This window comes from Kogia breviceps, chromosome 18 (assembly GCF_026419965.1).
Source record: "Kogia breviceps isolate mKogBre1 chromosome 18, mKogBre1 haplotype 1, whole genome shotgun sequence".
NCBI lineage: Eukaryota > Metazoa > Chordata > Mammalia > Artiodactyla > Physeteridae > Kogia > Kogia breviceps.
The window spans coordinates 1,196,719-1,216,055 of NC_081327.1; the positions used below are offsets into that span (position 1 = coordinate 1,196,719).

At 43.9% G+C, this 19,337-nt stretch overlaps 2 protein-coding genes across 12 annotated transcripts in view; one reads left to right on the top strand and one right to left on the bottom strand.

The window, feature by feature from the left end:
- ZNF550 (zinc finger protein 550) overlaps positions 1-19,337 on the top strand; it is a 59,388-nt gene that overhangs the window by 14,736 nt on the left and 25,315 nt on the right. For 3 of the 4 annotated variants that reach the window (XR_010837868.1, XR_010837869.1, XR_010837870.1), the window contains one exon: positions 4,872-8,644. The exons of the other annotated variant lie outside the window; for it this stretch is intronic. The gene's annotated coding sequence lies outside the window, so the exon portion shown is untranslated. Of the gene's footprint in view, positions 1-4,871; positions 8,645-19,337 lie in introns of those variants that run through there. 4 annotated transcript variants of the gene reach the window in all.
- Positions 7,963-18,231, bottom strand: LOC131744801 (zinc finger protein 549-like). Of its 8 annotated transcripts, none has more exons than XM_067019945.1 (7): positions 17,948-18,212; positions 17,280-17,316; positions 16,840-16,943; positions 15,019-15,057; positions 13,817-13,885; positions 12,967-13,093; positions 8,671-11,667 (listed from the first exon to the last, which is right to left on the bottom strand). In XM_067019945.1, exons 6-7 carry the CDS (start codon positions 12,998-13,000, stop codon positions 10,151-10,153), a joined length of 1,551 nt encoding a protein of 516 aa, XP_066876046.1. In that variant the 5' UTR covers positions 13,001-13,093; positions 13,817-13,885; positions 15,019-15,057; positions 16,840-16,943; positions 17,280-17,316; positions 17,948-18,212; the 3' UTR covers positions 8,671-10,150. The 8 variants fall into 8 exon arrangements, with proteins under 8 accessions (XP_058900666.1, XP_066876046.1, XP_066876047.1 ...); XM_067019946.1 differs by having other exon boundaries at positions 17,136-17,316; XM_067019941.1 differs by lacking the exon at positions 13,817-13,885 and having other exon boundaries at positions 17,948-18,224.

Sequence of the window (19,337 nt, forward strand, 5' to 3'; positions counted from 1 at the left end):
AGGCAAGAAAAATAAAAGGCATCCCAATTGCAAAGTGAGGAAACATTGGAATCATAAAGGAGTAATTATAGTTCAGGTGTACAAAACGGATTGGGAAGACTGTTGAGGTTCTGGTGTCAGACACATCCCTGTACCACTGAGAACTTGAACTTTCTGTGAAGTACCAAACCCTAGGACACCTACAGCTATATTTAGAACATCTGCCAGGTGTAACCTTATGGTCTCAAGGTTCCCCTTTGTCAGCGCAAGAACTTCAGACCCCAACCAATGCTTGTTTAGCAAGCACTCTTCTTGCCATCTCTAAATAATTCCTTACAAACAACATATGTAACTAACTGTGCCCTTGCAGTTTTTTGCCTGTATAAGCTTCCTCCATTTTGTAATCCAGAGGAACATAGTTCAGGTGCTTCTTGAACCTGTGTCTCCCAGGCTGTAGTCTAATAAACCACAAATAAATGCCTCTTTATTTCAATAAGGTCTCCATTTCTGAAATTTAAGTTAACATTGCTTGGTGTAGTTGGCATTACCCAGTGTGACCTCCAGCACTTCTTCAGACTTGGTGTTGGCATTCAGTACCTACATGGACCCATTGCGTTTAGCCATCTTTTTTTTTTTTTTTTTTTTTCCCCCCGGTACGCGGGCCTCTCACTGTTATGGCCTCTCCCATTGCGGAGCACAGGCTCCGGACGCACAGGCTCAGCGGCCATGGCTCATGGGCCTAGCCGCTCCACGGCATGTAGAATCTTCCCGGACTGGGGCACAAACCCGTGTCCCCTGCATCGGCAGGCAGACTCTCAACCACTGCGCCACCAGGGAAGCCCCGCGTTTAGCCATCTTTTCACTCACATAAAGACTGCAGAGAGTCCTCCTGAACCCAAAACTCTCATTTGGTCAAGGTTTAGATCATAAATAAAATTGGGTGTCTCTTAGTGTTGACTTTAGTCCTCCCTTTTGGGAGTGGAGTTTTTTTGTTTGTTTGTTTTATTTTGCTTTAATCTGTGCCACTTGGTAGGAGATTCGGGTTTGAGGTTTCTTTTGATTTTGATGAGTTCTCAGAATAATGCGAAGTTCTCATTCAAAACAAAACAAAACCCTGTCAGCTTTGTGTTTAACACCTATGGGCCCTCATCCTGTAATGACCTATCTAGATGGGTCCATTTAACCTGGTACGATTTAAAATTGCCCTGGCCAAAATGGGGAGCTTTTGAAATTCCCAAATTTGTCAATCTTCATGCATGCCTAGAAAAAATTACCGGAAACACAAAAACTAATGGAAAGCATATTTTTAAAAATTTATTATTTATAGCTGCATTGGGTCTTCATTGCTGTGCACAGGCTTTCTCTAGTTGCGATGAGTGGGGGCTACTCTTCATTGTGGTGCACGGGCTTCTCATTTGGTGCCTTCTCTTGTTTCAGAGCGTGGGCTTCAGTAGTTGCAGAATGCTGGATCAGTAATTGTGGCGCATGGGCTTACTTGATTCGTGGCATGTGGGGTCTTCCCGGACCAGGGATCAAACCCATGTCCCCTGCATTGGCAGGCAGATTCTTAACCAGTGTGCCACGAGGGAGGTCCCGGAAAGCATGTTTTAATTGATATTTAGAGGCCTCTAAACATAATACTGAGGAAATTGCTTCCCTCCAAGCTGTAATTAAAAATTGACTCAGACTGTTTCTAAACTTAAGAAATCATGAAATTCTTTACCCCACTTCTATTCCCCTCTCAGTTCTGCAACTTCTCCTCCATTCCTTCACCTACCTCTTTCCAAACTCCCTTTTAATTTAACTTACCCCCTCTTTTCTCTTTCTCCACCAGATACCCTCCTCCTCCTCCTCCATCAGTTAACACTCCTGAGCCTAAACCCCACTCAACCCCCATGTCCTGGCAGCCCCTATTAAAATGAAGTCCACCTGAACTCTTTATTGTCTTTGTCCCATGGAGTAAACGTTAACTTAGGGCTATAGCTAAAGAATTCTGTGATCCTTTTTGGACCTCATTTCCTTTGCCAAACAATTTAATCTTGTTATACAAATCTATGAACCAAGCTATTCTGATCCTTATCAACTTACACACATGCTGGTAGGGGAAGGCAGAGCAAAAGAATGGCTTAATAAGATGGATTGGAAAAACCTATAGAAGACTTCCAAAAGAAAACAGCTGAAGATCAAGATAGGGCCAAAGACTTAGCCAAAGCCCTTTACTGGTTATTCCAGAAGTTTCCCCAAATATTATTGATTGAAACATACCCAACTGTGTACTCAAAACCTAAGGAACCTGTACTTGAATTCTTTGAAAGATTTCAAAAAACTTTCAAACAGTATTCAGGGATGGAAGATGTTAATACCAACTCATGAATGGTTTAGATTAAGAACTTGCCACTTTAGTTAAAAGGCATCAGTGAAACTGGGCAGTCATGGATGCGCATGATTTATGCAGTTTGGCACAGCAGCTGTCCAAGACCACACAAAAATAGCCAAGAAGAAGCCTACTCAAATAATGAGTTTACAGCTTCAGCAACTGACTGGCCAAAAAAGGCCAACACGCCTCCAACCTTACAATGAAAGACCCTCCAACGCAGAAGACCTTCAAAGGTACCTTTGCTATTATTGCAAAAAAAGCCTGGGAATTTTAAAAGAGCTTGCTATAAATTCAGAAAGTCACTCAGAGAGAAAACAAAATCCTGCTAGCCCTTCTCCACACAAAGGTCCTATGCAACTTCCTTTATGTCTCGCCTAGGGCTGCTCCAAGAAAATACCTGGGGTTTCTCCCTTTCTTCTCACTAACACTCTTGAGAAATTGAATTCACCATTGTTTGAGAACAGACAGAGCTTTAATTCATACGGGGTACCACTCTTTCTGTTCTCAATCCCACCACTATGAAACATTCTCTTCTGTGGAGTACTAAAACAATTTCAATGGTGGGAGTTTCTAAGCACCCTGTGACTGTTTTTAAATCTCAACCCACTCCATTCCAACTTGGCCCTGTCACAGAGACACATTCCTTTCTCCTTCTTCCACTCCTGTACACATCCTCAGAAGAGACCTCTTAGAGGCCCATAATGCACGTTTCCTCCTCACAAAAGGGGGAAATGTTTTAAATCTGGAAGAACATTCCAATCAACAAGGCCCTGATGACACAAATTTAGGCCCTGCATGTGAAGCTGCCATCATTTTTCTCACATCAATCATAACCCCAAGAACGGATGAACTTGTACAAACACTACGGTCCCAAATCTCTGTGGATAGAGGGAAAATTCATTCAGCAACCCCAATCAAAATGGGTGTAGACTCATCTTAACCCCTCCCCAACATCAAGTAATATCTCCTCAAACAGGAACCTATAAAAGGAATTCAACATACCGTAAAAGACTATATTAAACAAGGTCTAGTGATTCCTTCCACCAGTCCTTGCAATACCCCCTTTGTCCCAGTTAGAAAACCTAATGGAAGAGGCATTTTGTCCAGTATTAAAGAGCCATCAATAATATAGTCATATCCCACCATCCAGTAGTCGTTAATTCCCATACTCCTTTATTTGCAGTTCCCACAGACAGCAAGGTTTTCACATGGCTGATTTATGTGGTGCTTTCTTTGTTATGCCAGTGGATCCAGAAAGCCAATCCTTGTTTGTCTTTACTTGGAACAATCAACAGTACACTTGGACAGTATATACTTGGACAGCGATATACGGAGAGTCCTATTTAGTTTTCTCAGACCTTAAAATCATACCTTGACAGCACAGACAGCACAGAAATTCTTGCTGTGGCCATGTACACCAGAATATGGAGATACCTGAGGGTAGTTAATTTCAAAGTCTGAAGTGACATATTTATGGTTAGGATAGAATATGCCCCATAAAATGTTACAGGGAAGACAGAGACTGACTAAACAGAAATGATGGGGACTATCTAAATAAATTATTACAGGGCCCAGTGTTTGTAATTACACGTGTGCCAACAATAGAATGAAGGTCAAGGACCATATTCGTTACGGTATTTTTTTTTGTTTCTCAAACTTTTAACGTGTCAAACTGTGCTACCACATATATTAGGCTTCCATTTTATTTTTTATGTTTTACTGAAGGTATTTCAAGGGTCTCAATAGGCCTTGTGATTTTCTATTGGTTTCTGCATAACTTGGTGGTTTTCAGGAACACATACAATGCATTGCTGTAGAACTGACTCTGTGAAGTTTTCTCCAGGATCTCTCTCTCTCTCTCTCTCTCTCTCTCTCTCTCTCTCTCTCTCTCTCTCTCTCTCTCTCTCGAGAGAGAGAGAGAGAGAGAGAGAGAGAGAGAGAGAGAGAGAGATAATGTACAAAATTATATGTTTCAGGTGTACAACATAGTGATTCACAATTTTAAAGGTTATACTCCATTTAGTTATTATAAAATGTTGGCTGTATTCTCTCTTGTACAATATATCCTTGTAGCTTATTTATTTTATACATAGTAGTTTGTACCTCTTAATCCACTATCCCTATTTTGCCCCTCCCTCTTCCTTCCAGTAACCACTAGTTTGTTCTCTTTATCTGTGAGGCTGTTTTTGTCTTATTCATTAGTTTATTTTTTAGATTCTATATATGAGTGATATCATACAGTATTTGTCTTTCTCTGTCTGACTTATTTCACTTAGCATAATGCCCTCCAAGTCCATCCATGTAGCTGCAAATGGCAAATTTTCATTCTTTTTTATGGCTGTGTGACACACACACACACACACACACACACACACACACACACACACACATCTTTACCCATTCATCTCTTCATGGACACTTAGGTGGCTTCCATATCTTGGTAATTGTAAATAATGCTGCTATGAATATTGGGGTGCATGTATCTTTCTGAATTAGTGTTTTTGGTTTTTTTCAGATATATACCCAGGAGTGGAATTGGTGGATCATATGGTAGTTCTGTTTAGTTTTTTTGAGAAACCATCATACTGTTTCCCACAGTGGCTGCAACAATTTACATTTTCACCAACAGTGTCAAGAGTTCCCTTACCAGGATGTATTCTTAAGTGAAAAACTATGGTCCAGAACAGTGTATAAAATATACCATGTTTTTTGAGTCAAGTAGAAGAGTATAAATATAGGGACAGAGATTTAACAGATTGGAAGGACAGGAATGAAAGTGATGAAATTTTCTTGTGTTGTAGTTTTGAATTTGTACAAATTTAAGTATTTTCCATAAAGTTTAAACAAACAATACTTAATCAAAATGGAATTTTTAAATCCATTAACATCAAAAGTAAAATGGAAGAAAAACTGAGAGAGATTGTGTGTTGCCTTGATGGTATATCCAGGATAAAGAAAGTGGCTTAACCCAGAGGGATATCAACTATACCCCAATATAAAATAAAAATTTTTTAAAAAAGAGGGATAAAACCACACACCTGAGTACAAGTATAACTAGAGGAATCTGAATAAGATCAGGTGATAGTATCAATATCAACATCGTTGTTGTGATATAATATCGTCTTACTATTGGGGAAACTGGGTGAAGTACACACAGGATCTCTCTGATTCCTTCCCTTCCCTTTCCCTTTGTTTCCCTTTCCTTTCCTTTGTCCTCTCCTTTCTGTGCCACAATGTGTGCAGGATCACAGTTCCCCAACCCGGGATTGAACCTGGGTCACGGCAGTGAAAGCGCCAAATCTTAACCACTAGACCACCAGGGAACTCCCTCTCTGCATTCTTACCCTTGCATGTGAATCACTGATTTTCACAATAAATATTTCAATTTAAAAAATCCAAGGGAGGGAATTCCCTGGTGGTCCATTGGTTAGGGGGTGTTCTCCGAGATCTTATCGAATATTTGTATGAAGTTGTCATTTCTGTCTGGAGAGATCCTCACCAATTGTGAAGTGTTCCTTCTCTGGGATGCGGACTTTGTAAGGGAGGAGGAGTGTAGTGTATCAATGTCATTATTCAGTTTAACTTTATACACCAGTGGGTTCATTCAAAATATTCATAGTAAACATTATTTTTATAATACTATTTAAGGTTGAAGTAAAAAATATCACCAGTGTGATGAAAACAGGTTACAAAACTAGAAAATGAAGCAAAATAAGGGACAAAGGAAAGAACCAGAAATCTTGATAAGAATCACAAGATGAAGTTAAATAACAAAAACATACGCCAGTAGAATTTCCCGTGGAAATTTGGGAGTGTGGGTAAATCTGAGAGTCTAACAACCATGACATTGCTGAGGTTGTGGATCAATCCACTCTTAATGACCTCCAGTGAGTCACAGGTAGTAATGATTGACAACTTCCCCTGATCATAGAGGTCCTGCAGAGACACAGCAAGCGTCTAAATTAAATGCCCTGTTCTCACTGAGTGCAGGGTGACTCCATTCTTCTAAGAGGATGTCTGGTCCAAACTTTTATTTTCTGTTTAAGAAAATTATCTTACAAATGGGACATGTCATTGAGATGAAATCACAATAAGGCAAAGATGATAGAGATAAATATATAGATGATAGACGTATAGGTGGATGATAGACATACAGATGACAGAAGAATGGATCCATTTTTATAGGTGAGGAATGGAAGCCAAGGCCCTAGGAGGGTAGAGAGTGTTTATTACTATGATAAAGAGAACATCCAGGTACTTGAGATGCAATGAACAGCCTTCTGCCAAGGATAAAAATTTAGAGACACATCATTAAAGTCTCCATGACACAACATGCCCCTCATCAGCAGATACCACAGACACTAGGCATCTACTCAGAGTAGGAGCTCATCTTCTTCACCTTATTACTCACTACCTTATCTTGAAGCCTCTACAGTGAACCCTGTTTATGATCAGTGTGTTTAGTGAGAAGCCAGTGAAACAAGTTTCAAAACAATGCAACTGAGGAGAGAGGGGAAGTGTCAGGCACTCCTGATGGACGTTGATGAGGGGCAACATGCCTCTGGTTTCCTCAGCAAATGCCTTTACTGTTTTTATGGCTTTGTTCTTATGTCTGTCTATATCACTTTTTTTTTTTTTTTTTTTCCTGGTACGCAGGCCTCTCACTGTGTGGCCTCTCCCGTTGCGGAGCACAGGCTCCGGACGCACAGGGTCAGCGGCCATGGCTCACAGACCCAGCCGCTTCACGGCATGTGGGATCTTCCCAGACCAGGGCACGAACCCGTGTCCCCTGCATCAGCAGGCGGACGCTCAACCACTGCGCCACCAGGGAAGTCCTATATAACCTATTTAAGGTGGTTCCTTTTTTATTGTCTTGACCTCAGGAAGTGAAATCTATTTTAAGAATTGTTAATTTTCAGTTTCCTGACATAAATGTTTTCTAAGAGTCAGATACCTGAAGAGATACTTACCAAATGTATATTTGCTCCCATAACAAGGATGCCATGGCAGCATCTGAGTGTGCAATGGGGACACGTAAGCCTGAGATAAAGGTTTAGAACCCCACTATGTCATCTGCTCCTTGGAAGTGATTACGTCACCTGTAAGTGCACTGACAGTGTCTGCATATGGAGAGGAGACAAACTGAAAAACACTTGAGACTGTGTAAATACCCAGAGCTTTCAGAAGTACTTAGAGTTTCCCTGGTGGCGCAGTGATTAAGAATCCGCCTGCCAACGCAGGGGACATGGGTTCGAGCCCTGGTCCGGAAAGATCCCACATGCCACAGAGCAACTAAGCCCATGCACCACAACTACTGAAGCCCACGCACCTAGAGCCCTTGCTCCACAACAAGAGAAGCCATCCCAAAGAGAAGCCCGCACGTTGCAACGAAGAGTAGCTCCCACTGGCTGCAACTAGAGAAAGCCTGTGCACAGCAACGAAGACCCAACGCAGCCAAAAAGAAATAAACTAAAAGATAATAATAATAAGAGTGCTTAATGAGATATCCATGAGGAGTGGCAGAAATTGATGGTGGAAAACTGGTTTTTGAAATAATCAAAATCCCAGTGGAATGTGAGGGGGAAAAAAAAACAGCTCACATTTAATAAGTGAAAGAACGAAACCACTAAAATGCCTACTGGGGATTTTTTAGTAGATTTAAAGGCTTTTCACAAAACATAATTTCTTCCTATAACTCAGAGCATTCATGGTAGTAAAACTGAAGGAAAAGGAAGGGTGAGGAAAGTTAGAAAGTATACCCACAGTTGTGCAAATGAATGTTAAATGTGCATTATCATTTTGTTCTGTATTTTAAGATGTCAGTAGGTACCACATGGGGGACTTGCCTGGCGTTTTAGTGGTTAAGACTCTGCGCTTCCATTTCAGGGGGCAAGGATTTGATCCCTGTTGCAGGAACTAAGACCCCACATGCTGTGCAGTGAGGCCAAAAATAATAAAGTACCATATGTGTTTCAGACTTGTTTCTAGGAATACAGAATGTATCAGTGCACAACATGTAAATACATATTTTCCTACTGGAACTTACTCTGTATTTGATAGAAAAATAAAATAAGCAGTTCTTCTATGATATTAAGTTGCATAGTGTAATAGAAGGTGATGGGGTCCTAAGGAAGTAAGAAGGTCAGCGAATGGGTGATGAAAAAATTGTGAGTTTACTATGGGTTAAGGCACTGAGTGTCCACATTTGCATTCATAGTGAAGATTAAAACTGAAGACATATTTTAGGTGGCTTCTTTCTTCCTTTCCAATTGCTACATATTCATTATTTTGCCGGTTTTTTTTTTTTTGTATTGAATGAAATTGGAACTCCAGGATGATACTGAATAAGAGAACAATCAGCAGCTGTCCTCCTTTTATTCTAATGGCAATAGTTTAATAATGGTTCAAAGGTATAGTATTTCTATTAGCTCTTTGTAGATGTTGTAGGATTAAGAAGGCTCACTTCTATCCGTAATTTGATATCTGTTGGTGTACTAGCATTGAACATTTCACAAAGGAAAAAAACATTTTAATTCCCATTCATAATATTATCAGATGTAGAAAATACATATGCAAGACCTATAAAAAAGTCTAAAAACATTTCCATCAAAACTAAATAAGATCTACATAAAAGGAGATGTATCATGTTTATGGATTGGGACACTCTGTATTTCTTTCTAAATTGAAGATTAGGAGAATTCTCTGGAGGTCCAGTAGTTAGGACTCAGCGCTTTCACTGCCCTGGCCCAGGTTCAATTGTTGATCAGGGAACTAAGATCCCATAAGCTGTGTGGAACAGCCAAAAAATAAAAATAAATTGAAGACTAAATACAATCCCAGTGAAATTCCTAGTAGGATTTTTGTGCTGTATAAACTGAAAAGTGGATTCTAAATTTCATATGGAAAGGCAAAGAACCAAGAAAGGTTATAATGAATGAAAAAAAAAAGAAAGTCAAAGGAGTATACAACCTTGTTTTCAAGACATACTATAAAAACAAATTAGTTAATAGATGAAAATACTGGCACAAATAAAGTAGATAAATGCAACAGAATAGAAATTCCAGAAATAAACATGTACATAAATGACTGACCTTCGATGAAGATACGAAAGCAATTCAGGGGAAAAGGTATAATTTTTAAAATCAGTATCACTGCAGCAATTGGGTATCTATATTTTAAAAAATAACTCCCACAAGTAATTGAAAATGATTCATTTACATCAATAAAAACTCTAAACCATAAAAGTTACAGGAAGAAACAAGGGAAAAAGTATAAGAATGGACAAATTAGACTACACTAAAATTAAGAACTTTTTCTCTGGAAAAGTGATTGAAAAGACCAATTCTGGAAGAATGTATTGCTAAGTATTTCCATTAGAGGACCTTAATAATTCATGAAGAAATGTCAAAAGTCAGTAATTAACAAATCAGATGAATAGAAATTTCAATAACAATATATGGCTGGAAATTAACACATGGAAGACCACTCAGCATCATGTCATTAGGGAAATGCAAATTAAAATCACTCGATACCACTATACACCTATGATGTCACAAAAATCAGAAAGCCTGCACATACCAAGTGTTGGTAAGAATGGAAAGAATGGGAACTTGTGTTCTGGTGTTTCTGGCGAGACTGTAAAAGGATACTACCACTTTAAAAAGTTTGACTGACCCCACATAAGTTAAACATTCACCTACTCTACAACACAGGAGTTGTGGTGCTAGATATTAACTCAAGTGAAGGAACACTTAAGTCCAGAAGGCATTTCTCCAGTGTGAACTTTCCTCTTTTTTATGAGCTTGGAGCTACATACAAAGAACTACACTCATAAGGCCTTTCTCCGGTGTGGATTCTCTGGTGGACAATAAGACTTGTTCTGTAACTGTAAGGCTTCCCACATTCATTGCACTGAAAAGGCTTTACTCCAGTGTGGATTCTCTGGTGGACAGCAAGACTTGTTTTGTTACTGTAGGGCTTCCCACATTCACTGCACTGAAAAGGCTTTGTTCTACTGTGGACATTTCGGTGGCTAACAAGTGTATTCTTTAGCTTGAAGGCTTTCCCACATTCATTACACTCATAGGGTCTTTCTCCAGTGTGGATTCTCTGGTGCTCAGCAAGTCTGATTTTCCTCTTGAAAGCTTTCCCACATTCGCTGCACTCATAACGCCTTTGTGCAGTGTGAACACTCTGGTGTTTATTGAGGGCAAAGCTGCTTATAAAGAAGTTCCCACATTTCTTACACCCATAAACTTTTTCTCCATTGTGAATTCTCTGGTGTACAATAAGACTTTTTTTGTTGACATAGGCTTTCCCACACTCACTGCACATATGAGGTCTTTCTCCAGTGTGGGTTCTCTGGTGGATAATAAGACTGGTTTTATAACTGAAGGACTTCCCACATTTGGTGCACTTGAAAGGCTTTTCTCCAGTATGGATCCTCTGGTGCACAAGAAGTTTATTTCTGTAAAGGAAGAGCTTCCCACATTCACTGCATTTATGAGGTTTCTCTCCAGTGTGGACCTTTTGGTGCTGGACAAGTGAATCCTTGCGGGCATAGGCTTTCCCACATTCGTTACACTCATAGGGTCTTTCTCCAGTGTGGACTCTTTGGTGCTGAACAAGTTTACATTTGTAGATGAAGACTTTGCCACATTTACTGCAGTCAAAAGGCTTTTCTCCTGTGTGAACTCTCCGATGATGAGAAAGACCCCCCCTGAGTCTGAAGAACTTCCCGCAGTCGCTGCACCCATAAGGTTTTTCTCCAGTGTGAACTCTCAGGTGCTCCGTGAATTTATACTTCTTACTGAAGGCTTTGCCACATTCGCTGCACTCATAATGCCCTTGCCCAGGGTGAGAGACCTCCCTGCTCTGCCTGCTTCTACGTGGATGCTGTCCATCGTGGGAGGGCTGGTGCTGGGGAAAGCCCAAGCTGCCTAGGAAAGCCTTCTCAACCTCTCCGCATGTGAACATATTGTCGGGTAAAAAGACTTTGCAGCTTGTCACAAGCAAGGCCCCATTCTCTTCCCTTCTGAGGTGTTTCTCTCCACTGGGCTGCTTCTGGTGCTGTTGTAGATGAGAAGTGAACATTTTCCCACAAGCCCCAGAAGAGGATGGTTTCAGCCCAGGATGCACTCCTTGGTGCTCAGCCAGGTACAAAACGTCTTTCTCTACCAGGGTACCCGTATCTGAAGTAAGAGTCTTCAGGATAGATAGGTCTGGATTTGGATTCCTGTCTTGTGTCACTTGTTCTACAGAAACACATTGTTCAGAAGTGGCCTCCTCAGTACCTACTGCACGCCAACACCCTGAAAGCACAAAAATGCTGATAAACTGTATGGAGACGCTGGTAGGTCAGGAGCCCACTACAAATCTGTGCATGAAACATGTAGGAATAAGCCCATGGGTTTGTTAATAAAACAAGGGAGGAAGGGTCCAGTGATAGAAGGGGATACTGTGCAATACTAGGCCTCTGATGATCGCAGAACAGGAAATGTCTCAAACCAGCAAGAACACAGGATACCAGGATGTGGCACTGTGGCGGGAGGAGAGGCTAGAACAACCCACTCCTCGGCCAATGGCTTTCAGCAGGACTTTCTGGTGGTGACAAGTGTCAGCTTTGGAGAATGCATGTCTCAATCCAGGAAAATGCAATTACACCTGACTATCAGTGTTCAAAGACAATATAAGTAAACATGTACCTCTCATGATACATTAAGGATATGCATATACAATATGCAAAATACATAAAATTGGAGAACAGTGCAGAGAGGGGGAAAGGAGAGGTGTGGAGGACACTAAGGTGGAAACAGGAGTCAGAAATCACATTAGAAATGAAAAGTGGGCAAAGTGTCGAAATGGGGAGAAGTGGAAGAAAGAAATGAAGTATGAGCATGATGAGTCTTGACGTTGAAAGAGGAGAGAGCAAAGGACATTTCCCTGTAGGATTAGAACTCATCAATGATATCATGCCTTCCTACAGCTCCTACTCACCAGGCTCAGGATGCAATTAACCCTCCTCCTATGACTAGAGAGGGGCCTACCTCGTCAGGCACCCAGGGTTGCCTCCATCCCTCAGCTCAGGCTGGGTGACTGTGAACCCTACCAGATCAAATCCTCAGAGAAAAATAGGGCCATTAGGAGAAAGACACTGGCCCAGAGCGAACCAACCAATGACAGGCTTCAGGAATAAAATGTATCACTAGAAGAACCTTAAGGAGTCTTGCAAAAATAATCTAGGGTTGACCACAAATGCTGACCATGTAAGTGTCTGTAATTCCTGACACAGGCAGTGCAAAAAAGGGGTTAGAACGTGTGACACGGATCTTGCACACATCTGAACAGTCAACACACCAAGCGCTGGCAAAGCTAAGTGGCATCAGTTGGGCAGGCTTCAAGCCTCTGAGACCAAAGCCTCTTCTGTGAAAGGCTTCAGGGCCTATGGTACAGGGCTGAACACACGCAGAGTGGGGGAACGCAGCTCAAGTGCCAGGGAATCAGGGAAGTAAGCAGTGTCCAAGGTCCAGGCTGCGAAGGACGGAGTGAGCCATGCAAAAAGAAGGGCGGAGTCCCATACGGGGCGATGGTGTGGGAACAGGGGTCCTTACCCAGGGAGGCTATAAGTGACAGGTTCTCCAGCATCACGTCACAGTACAGGAGTCTCTGAGCATCGTTAAGGAGACCCCATTCCTCCTGGGAGAAGGACACAGCCACATCCTCAAAGATCACATGGCCCTGTCATGAGGGGGACAAGTGAATTCACAGCAGCCTCTGCAACCAGGACCCCCAGGTCATGGTCGTCCACCCCAGTGACCCAGCTCAGAGGACACACTAGGTCCTGATGCCACAAGGACCTGCTAGGGTTACGTCATTCAGTTAGAGAGGGAGACAAGCAGTCTCACAAGACGCTCTGGGGCTGCCACACAGACCCCCAGCCACTCTCCTCAGAGTCGACTCTCCTGAGATCACACAGATCACACCATATACAATGACACTTGTGCTCAGCCCCCTGGAGTAAAGCCTGGGGACAAGGGCCCTGAGTCCATGCTCACACTCCCTCCCTCTCCATTGCCCAGCCCTGCAGGGTCACAACTCCCTCACGTGCCCGACCATGACCCTCAACCCACCCCACGCCACCACCTCGGCCCCAGGCTTTCGGCACCTCACCGTGTTCCCCACGTGCCACCCAGCATGCGGTGCTTCCCCAGGCCTCTGCGGGACCTGCTGCTACAGGCGGTCCCAGCACTGCTTTCGGTCCCCCTACCTGGCCCTGCTCCGTGTTCCCACGTCAGCACCCAGACATCGTGCGGGGTCAGATGCCCGGAGCCCTCGTCCTCCATTGTCCCACGTGCTGACCCCGCACCTCTTACTCCTTCCTCTCTCTGCTCCTCTCATTCCAAGCCCAGCCCCCCACCCAGCGGCCCAGCCCAAGACCCTGTCCCAGCTGCACTCATCTGCCCTCAGCTGATCTGTCGTCCAGTCTCTCTCTCTTCAGGCTCCAACAGCAGTCATCACAAGACTTTGAGCCTGTGGAGGGGAAACAATGCCCCAGGCCTTACCTCCCTGTCATCTGACCTCCATTCCTGCTTTGCCTCTCAATCCATACCTTATCCACCCCTTCGAATCCCGTGCCACAACCAGGACCTCCCCGGAGGCCACTCCCACCCCCCCCACACTCATGGTCACTGCACTGCCTCATCCATCTTAGTGATGACAGCCACCCCTGTCCCCGTGCCCAGGGAGCTGAGCCAGTCCACGGAGAACACCTTCCCCACCCTACAACTTTCATGTCACCCACACATGACCTGAGGGCCTGGAATCTGACCTGGTCCACATGCTATCCACCTGTCAGGGGTATCTTCAATCCTGAACCCCACCTTCCCTGCACTCCAGGTGTGTGTCTCCAGTGGCCCGCTTGACACCCCCCACGAGACACCCCGGCCATATCTGAGACTCAGCATGGGGACACAGAACTCTGGACAGTCCTTCTGTCCATTACTCCTACTTCTGACTTCCTATCTCAGACATGGTGTCCCCACCGTCACCTAGAGGCAAACATCCTGGGGTCATGTCAGCCTACTCTCTCTCATCCTGTACAGCAGAAAATCAGCTCTACCACAAATGAGATTCGGAGACTCACCTCTTCTCCTGCTACAGAGCCATTGCCAGGATCCAGTCACAATCAACATTCAACAGGACTGTGCCCTCCACTGGGCTCCCGGCTCCACCCTCACCCCGTCTTCTTCCTCTCGGCAGGCAGAGCAGCCTGTTCAGACCCAGCATCAGATCACTTCCCTCCTCTGCAGCCAACGTGGCATGGACCTGCCCCCTCAGGAGAGGCCCAGCTCCTCAGGCTGCCATCCCAGGAATGACTCATGCCCTCAGTCTTTATCAGCCCATGTCATGGGTCCTGCAGTTCCCTGAACACTCCCCTCTCAATCTCATCTCCAAGCTGTGCCCAAGGACATGTCACCACTTGACCTCCACTGGAACACCTTTGTACAACTTCTGGCTTTGATTAATGGTCCTGTGCCTGAGATGACACCCGGGCATAGACCTAAGGATCCACAATCCCGGGAGAACACTGTCTCCTATATCTGTGTGTCAGGACCAGGGGTAGCGAAGATGTCTCGGTAGGTACTGGGGCTTCTTCCACTTACCTGTCCAGGGACCATAAATGCTGCTGCTACCATGGGAACCTGTGAAAAGAGGGAGGATCTGAGGTAAAGGTGATTATGGTGAGGATGTAAAGGCTGAGCTGTTTCTTCCCTTTTCCTGGTCATGAGTCATCTGAGGCTGACCTCAGATCCTCAGTCCTCAAAGCTATAGCTTGACAACTCGAAAGGCTTAGACAAAGACTCAACGTTCTTGGGAGTTCCCTGGCGGTCCAGTGGTTAAGACTTCAAGCTTCCACTGCAGGGGGCCCAGGTGCCATCCCTGGTTGGGGAACTAAGATCCCACATGCCGCGGGGCATGGCAAAAAAAAAAAAAAAAAAGACTCACCTTCTTTGAGTCTTAGTGTCTTCATGTAAACGGCAACACTTAGGAAGTCTATCTCATAAAGTGTACATACCAAATGCATTATTACCTCTCCCATGCTAAGATTCAGCTATTACAGAACACAGGATTAAGATTTCTATAAACGTTTTTGAAAATTAGGTTTTTCTTACATGTCTTTCAAGGCTTACTGAAACAAAGTATCTTTTTTAACCACCAATTATCTAATTTTATGACACCACCCTGGTGCCCTATAATTCATTCCTATTATTACACTACCTGAAATTAGTGACAGAATCCACATGTTTAAGGCATCAGGCCCATAAACTGCCCTCTTTTGAGAAGCCAGTTCCGACCCCTGGTCCCCAGCCTACCAGGACTTCTGTCCCACTTGGCTACAAATTCAGGGTTTCCCATGAATCCTTTCTCGGTTTTGATAATTTGCTGAAATGACCCATGAAGTTAGGAAAACACTTTTCTTACTTTTTCTGGATTACTGTAACGTATACAACTTAGGAACAGTCAAATGGAAGCGACATCTAGTTCGGGGGGGGGGGGGGGATGGAGGGCAGCAGGGGGTTTCCAGGCCCTTTCAGTACATGTCACACTCCCAGCACTTCCACCATTTCAATGTGTTCACCAATCTGAAGGAACCTTGAATTTCATTGTTCAGCAGTTTTTATACCTAATCTCCAGCTCCTCCCAGATCCTTGGGAGGTCCCATGTGGGGATGAAAATTTAACCTTCTATTCACCTTATTTTCCTGGTCACCAGTCCAATCCTGAGGTTATCTAGGGGACTCACGCTAAGTCAAACTCCTGTGTGATTAAAGAGGCTAGTTGTGAGTAACAAAAACCAATCCTAAATCCAGGAAATTCCAAGGGGTTCAGAGCTCTAGGTGAAGAGCCCAAAACAAAACCTAAACATATGTATATTATTATAGCACAAACATATATTCTCATTTTAAGCAGTTATTACTTGTTTACACAAGATTAACTTGTTAAATCTATACATTTTTAACCTTGTAGTTTCCTGGGAGAGCTGAGGTACGTGTGCCCTTGAGTGGGCCTGAGCTGCTCCACCACCCTGGCTGACCTTTTTCTGGCTCCACAAGGAATAGACAGTCGGCTGAGTGTTCTGAGCAGTGAAGCTACACGTCACACCTCCTTCTCCATCTCCATCCCAGGCAAGGCTCCTTACTCCTTATACCCTTGCTTCCCCAGAAAGCCCTGGAATCACAGGACCCTCCCATCTTCAGGCAGCCTCAGAAAGTCCCACCTACTCTGCCCTGCCCTCCAGCCCCAGGTCTCTCTACTTTCATCTGAGGTCCCCTTGCACAGAAAAGTGACAAGACTTTCCCTCCTAAATTTTAGTCCAGACATGGCCAGAGTCCAGGACTTAGGCTGTCACCACATGCACATCAGTCCACCAGTGACCTCCTCCCCCAATTCCAGATGACAGATTCCAGCAGCTCCTATTGTTACCTCAACTTTGGGATCTCAGAAACAGCATGTCCCGAATCCAGCTTTTAATCTCTCCCTAAAACTGACTTCTCACATCAGTCTGGTCTCAAGTCTTCCCAGATGCTCTGCCAAAAGAAAACCTTTATTGTACTGTAGTCTGTCCTTTAGCTCGGAGCCACATTCACAGCACCAGGAAATCCTACCAATTATCTTTAAGGTTTACTGAGAATCTTATTACTTAAATTCCTTTGTAAAAAAATTAATAATCAGAAACCTCAATTAAAGTTGGCACACCAGAAGGGGGAGCCCTCACTGACCTGAGACAATAACAGTATCCAAAAGGAAGAAGAAAGACTCTCTTCTTTCCTGGGAAGGACTTGGCCAATGAAAAGCCATGGACTCTTTGGTGACTATAGCCCTTCTAACTTCCTTCTTTAATCTCTATAAAAGTCTTAGCTCACCTTGGTTGCACACCCCAATTGCAATTCCCTGATGATTCTGGAAACAAAAAACAAAAAAAATAAACAAAACCTCCCATCTTTGCAAGTGAAATAGCGTGCAGGCTGTTTGTTTCAGGTCAGCAACTTCCATAGGCACCACTCAGGTCCAGAAGCCACCTTACTCTTTGGAGTGGAATGCGCTAGGCTCTCCCAGGTCTCCCTGCCTTCACCCTCAGCTCCCCCTCCCCAGTCTGTTCTCCCCTGAGCAGCCTTTGAAATACTTTAAAACTCAAGAGGGTCGTCCTGATTTATTCACAACCCTCCATGGTTCCCAGAATGCTGACTGTTGGGTTAGTTGACGCAGACTGTTGACTCCTCCTTAAATGCCCTGTCCCTGCAGAAAGAACCTCCTGCCCTGTGGGAGGTCACTGGAGGACTGATGTCCATGTGGTGACAACCTAAGTCCTGGACTCCCGAATGCTCCCGGCCCTTGAGCACCTCCAAGGCTTTGCACGGGCCAAGGCCACAGCCTTTAACACGCTCCACACTTCGTCACACAGCCTGTCAGAAATGGGACCACCACACACGCACACCTAAAGTTCTGGAAGCGGGGGACTGAACCCCAGTGCCCTGAGCAGGAGATTCTCCCTGGGGGCTTGAGGATTTGGGTCGGGGGTCGGAACAGTCACCTGGGCCGGGTCCTGCACCGCGTTGGTTGACATAGGACCCTCTGGGCGCGGTGGTGCCAGGAGTCGCGCGGGATAATGGCGGAGACCTAGGCCGAAAATCCCGGAAGCGGGTTCCGCAACCCACTCACTCCTGGGCAGTGTGGACGGCGCCCCCTCGGGCTCCTTCCAGTTTCTCTAAGCTCCGCTCCACCGAGTGACCTAGAGCCTCAGGTCCTGCAGACGGTAGCAAAAGCAGCCAAACGACCGCCATCAGAAAGACGCCGGAAGTCCCGCCCCTGGTTATTTCACAATCCGGAAGGGCCCTAATTTGTTGCCTTCATTGGAGGGGAGAACAAGACCAGTCCGCACAGCGTTCTGGGTAATGTAGTTCCCCTCGCTGCCGGTTTGTGATGTGAAAATCCCCAGGGCATTAATGCACCTTGTCCTTGAGGGAAGTACAAATTAAAAACACATCAAAGTAGACCCAGCAAAGCCTTTATGTATAACCTTTACAAAATTCTGATTTAACTCTCATTTCTTAACATAAATGTTGATACAGGATTAGCAAAAAAGGACTCCAGTTGTGAAAATGCTGAAAGTAGCCACAGTCCTACTTCTTCTTCTTGTTGTTTTTTTTATAAAAATCTTGGAAGAATTTTCAAGTAAGAAAAATCAAGTCAATAAGATTTTGGAATAAAAAATTTAAAAGGGATTTATATGCAACTAAATATCCCTGTGTTCTTCATTATTGGCTAAGAGAATAAGTACATAAAATTAGATAATGAAGTCTGTCGTTCATACTGTGGACCTAAGTAAACCTGAGCGGCACTAGTCAAGCATGACACATTTGCTTGGGATCAAAGATTTGCAATTGCGGACACACATTCAAGTGACAACCCAAAAGGTGTCCAGCTGGGGAATAAAAGTCAGGAGATTTTAAAGGCAAAGGGGGGTTTGCGTTACAAGGAATTTTGATTGGAGTTGACTGCAGAAGCTAGTCTTTGCTGAACAGGGTTGAGTGCTAAGCGTATCACTAGAGGGAGGTATAAGCCCATTATTGTGGCAAGTTGCAGGCGTTTTTGCAGTGTCCTTGGAATATTTGCAGGTTGGCCCAGATCAAAAGTTCATGGTTTCTAAAAAGAAACGAAATTGAGTTATTTGTAATGAGGTGGATGGACCTAGAGTCTGTCATACAGGGTGAAGTAAGTCAGAAAGAGAAAAACAAATACTGTATGCTAACACATATATATGGAATCTAAGAAAAAAAAAATGGTTCTGAAGAACCTAGGGGCAGGACAGGAATAAAGACGCAGACGTAGAGAATGGACTTGAGGACACGGGGAGGGGATAGGGTAAGCTGGGATGTAATGAGAGAGTGGCATGGACATATATACACTACCAAAGGTAAAAT

What these genes read in the sequence shown, in the direction of transcription:
- LOC131744801 (XM_059044683.2), bottom strand. Translation starts at nt 17,980, where the DNA reads ATGTCAACCAACGCGGTGCAGGACCCGGCCCAG. An exon ending in CGGTGCAGGACCCGGCCCAG is followed by an intron (nt 15,058 to 17,947) that starts GTGACTGTTCCG and finishes CTCTTTTCACAG; the next exon opens with GTTCCCATGGTAGCAGCAGC. An exon ending in CATTTATGGTCCCTGGACAG is followed by an intron (nt 13,094 to 15,018) that starts GTAAGTGGAAGA and finishes CCCTCATGACAG; the next exon opens with GGCCATGTGATCTTTGAGGA.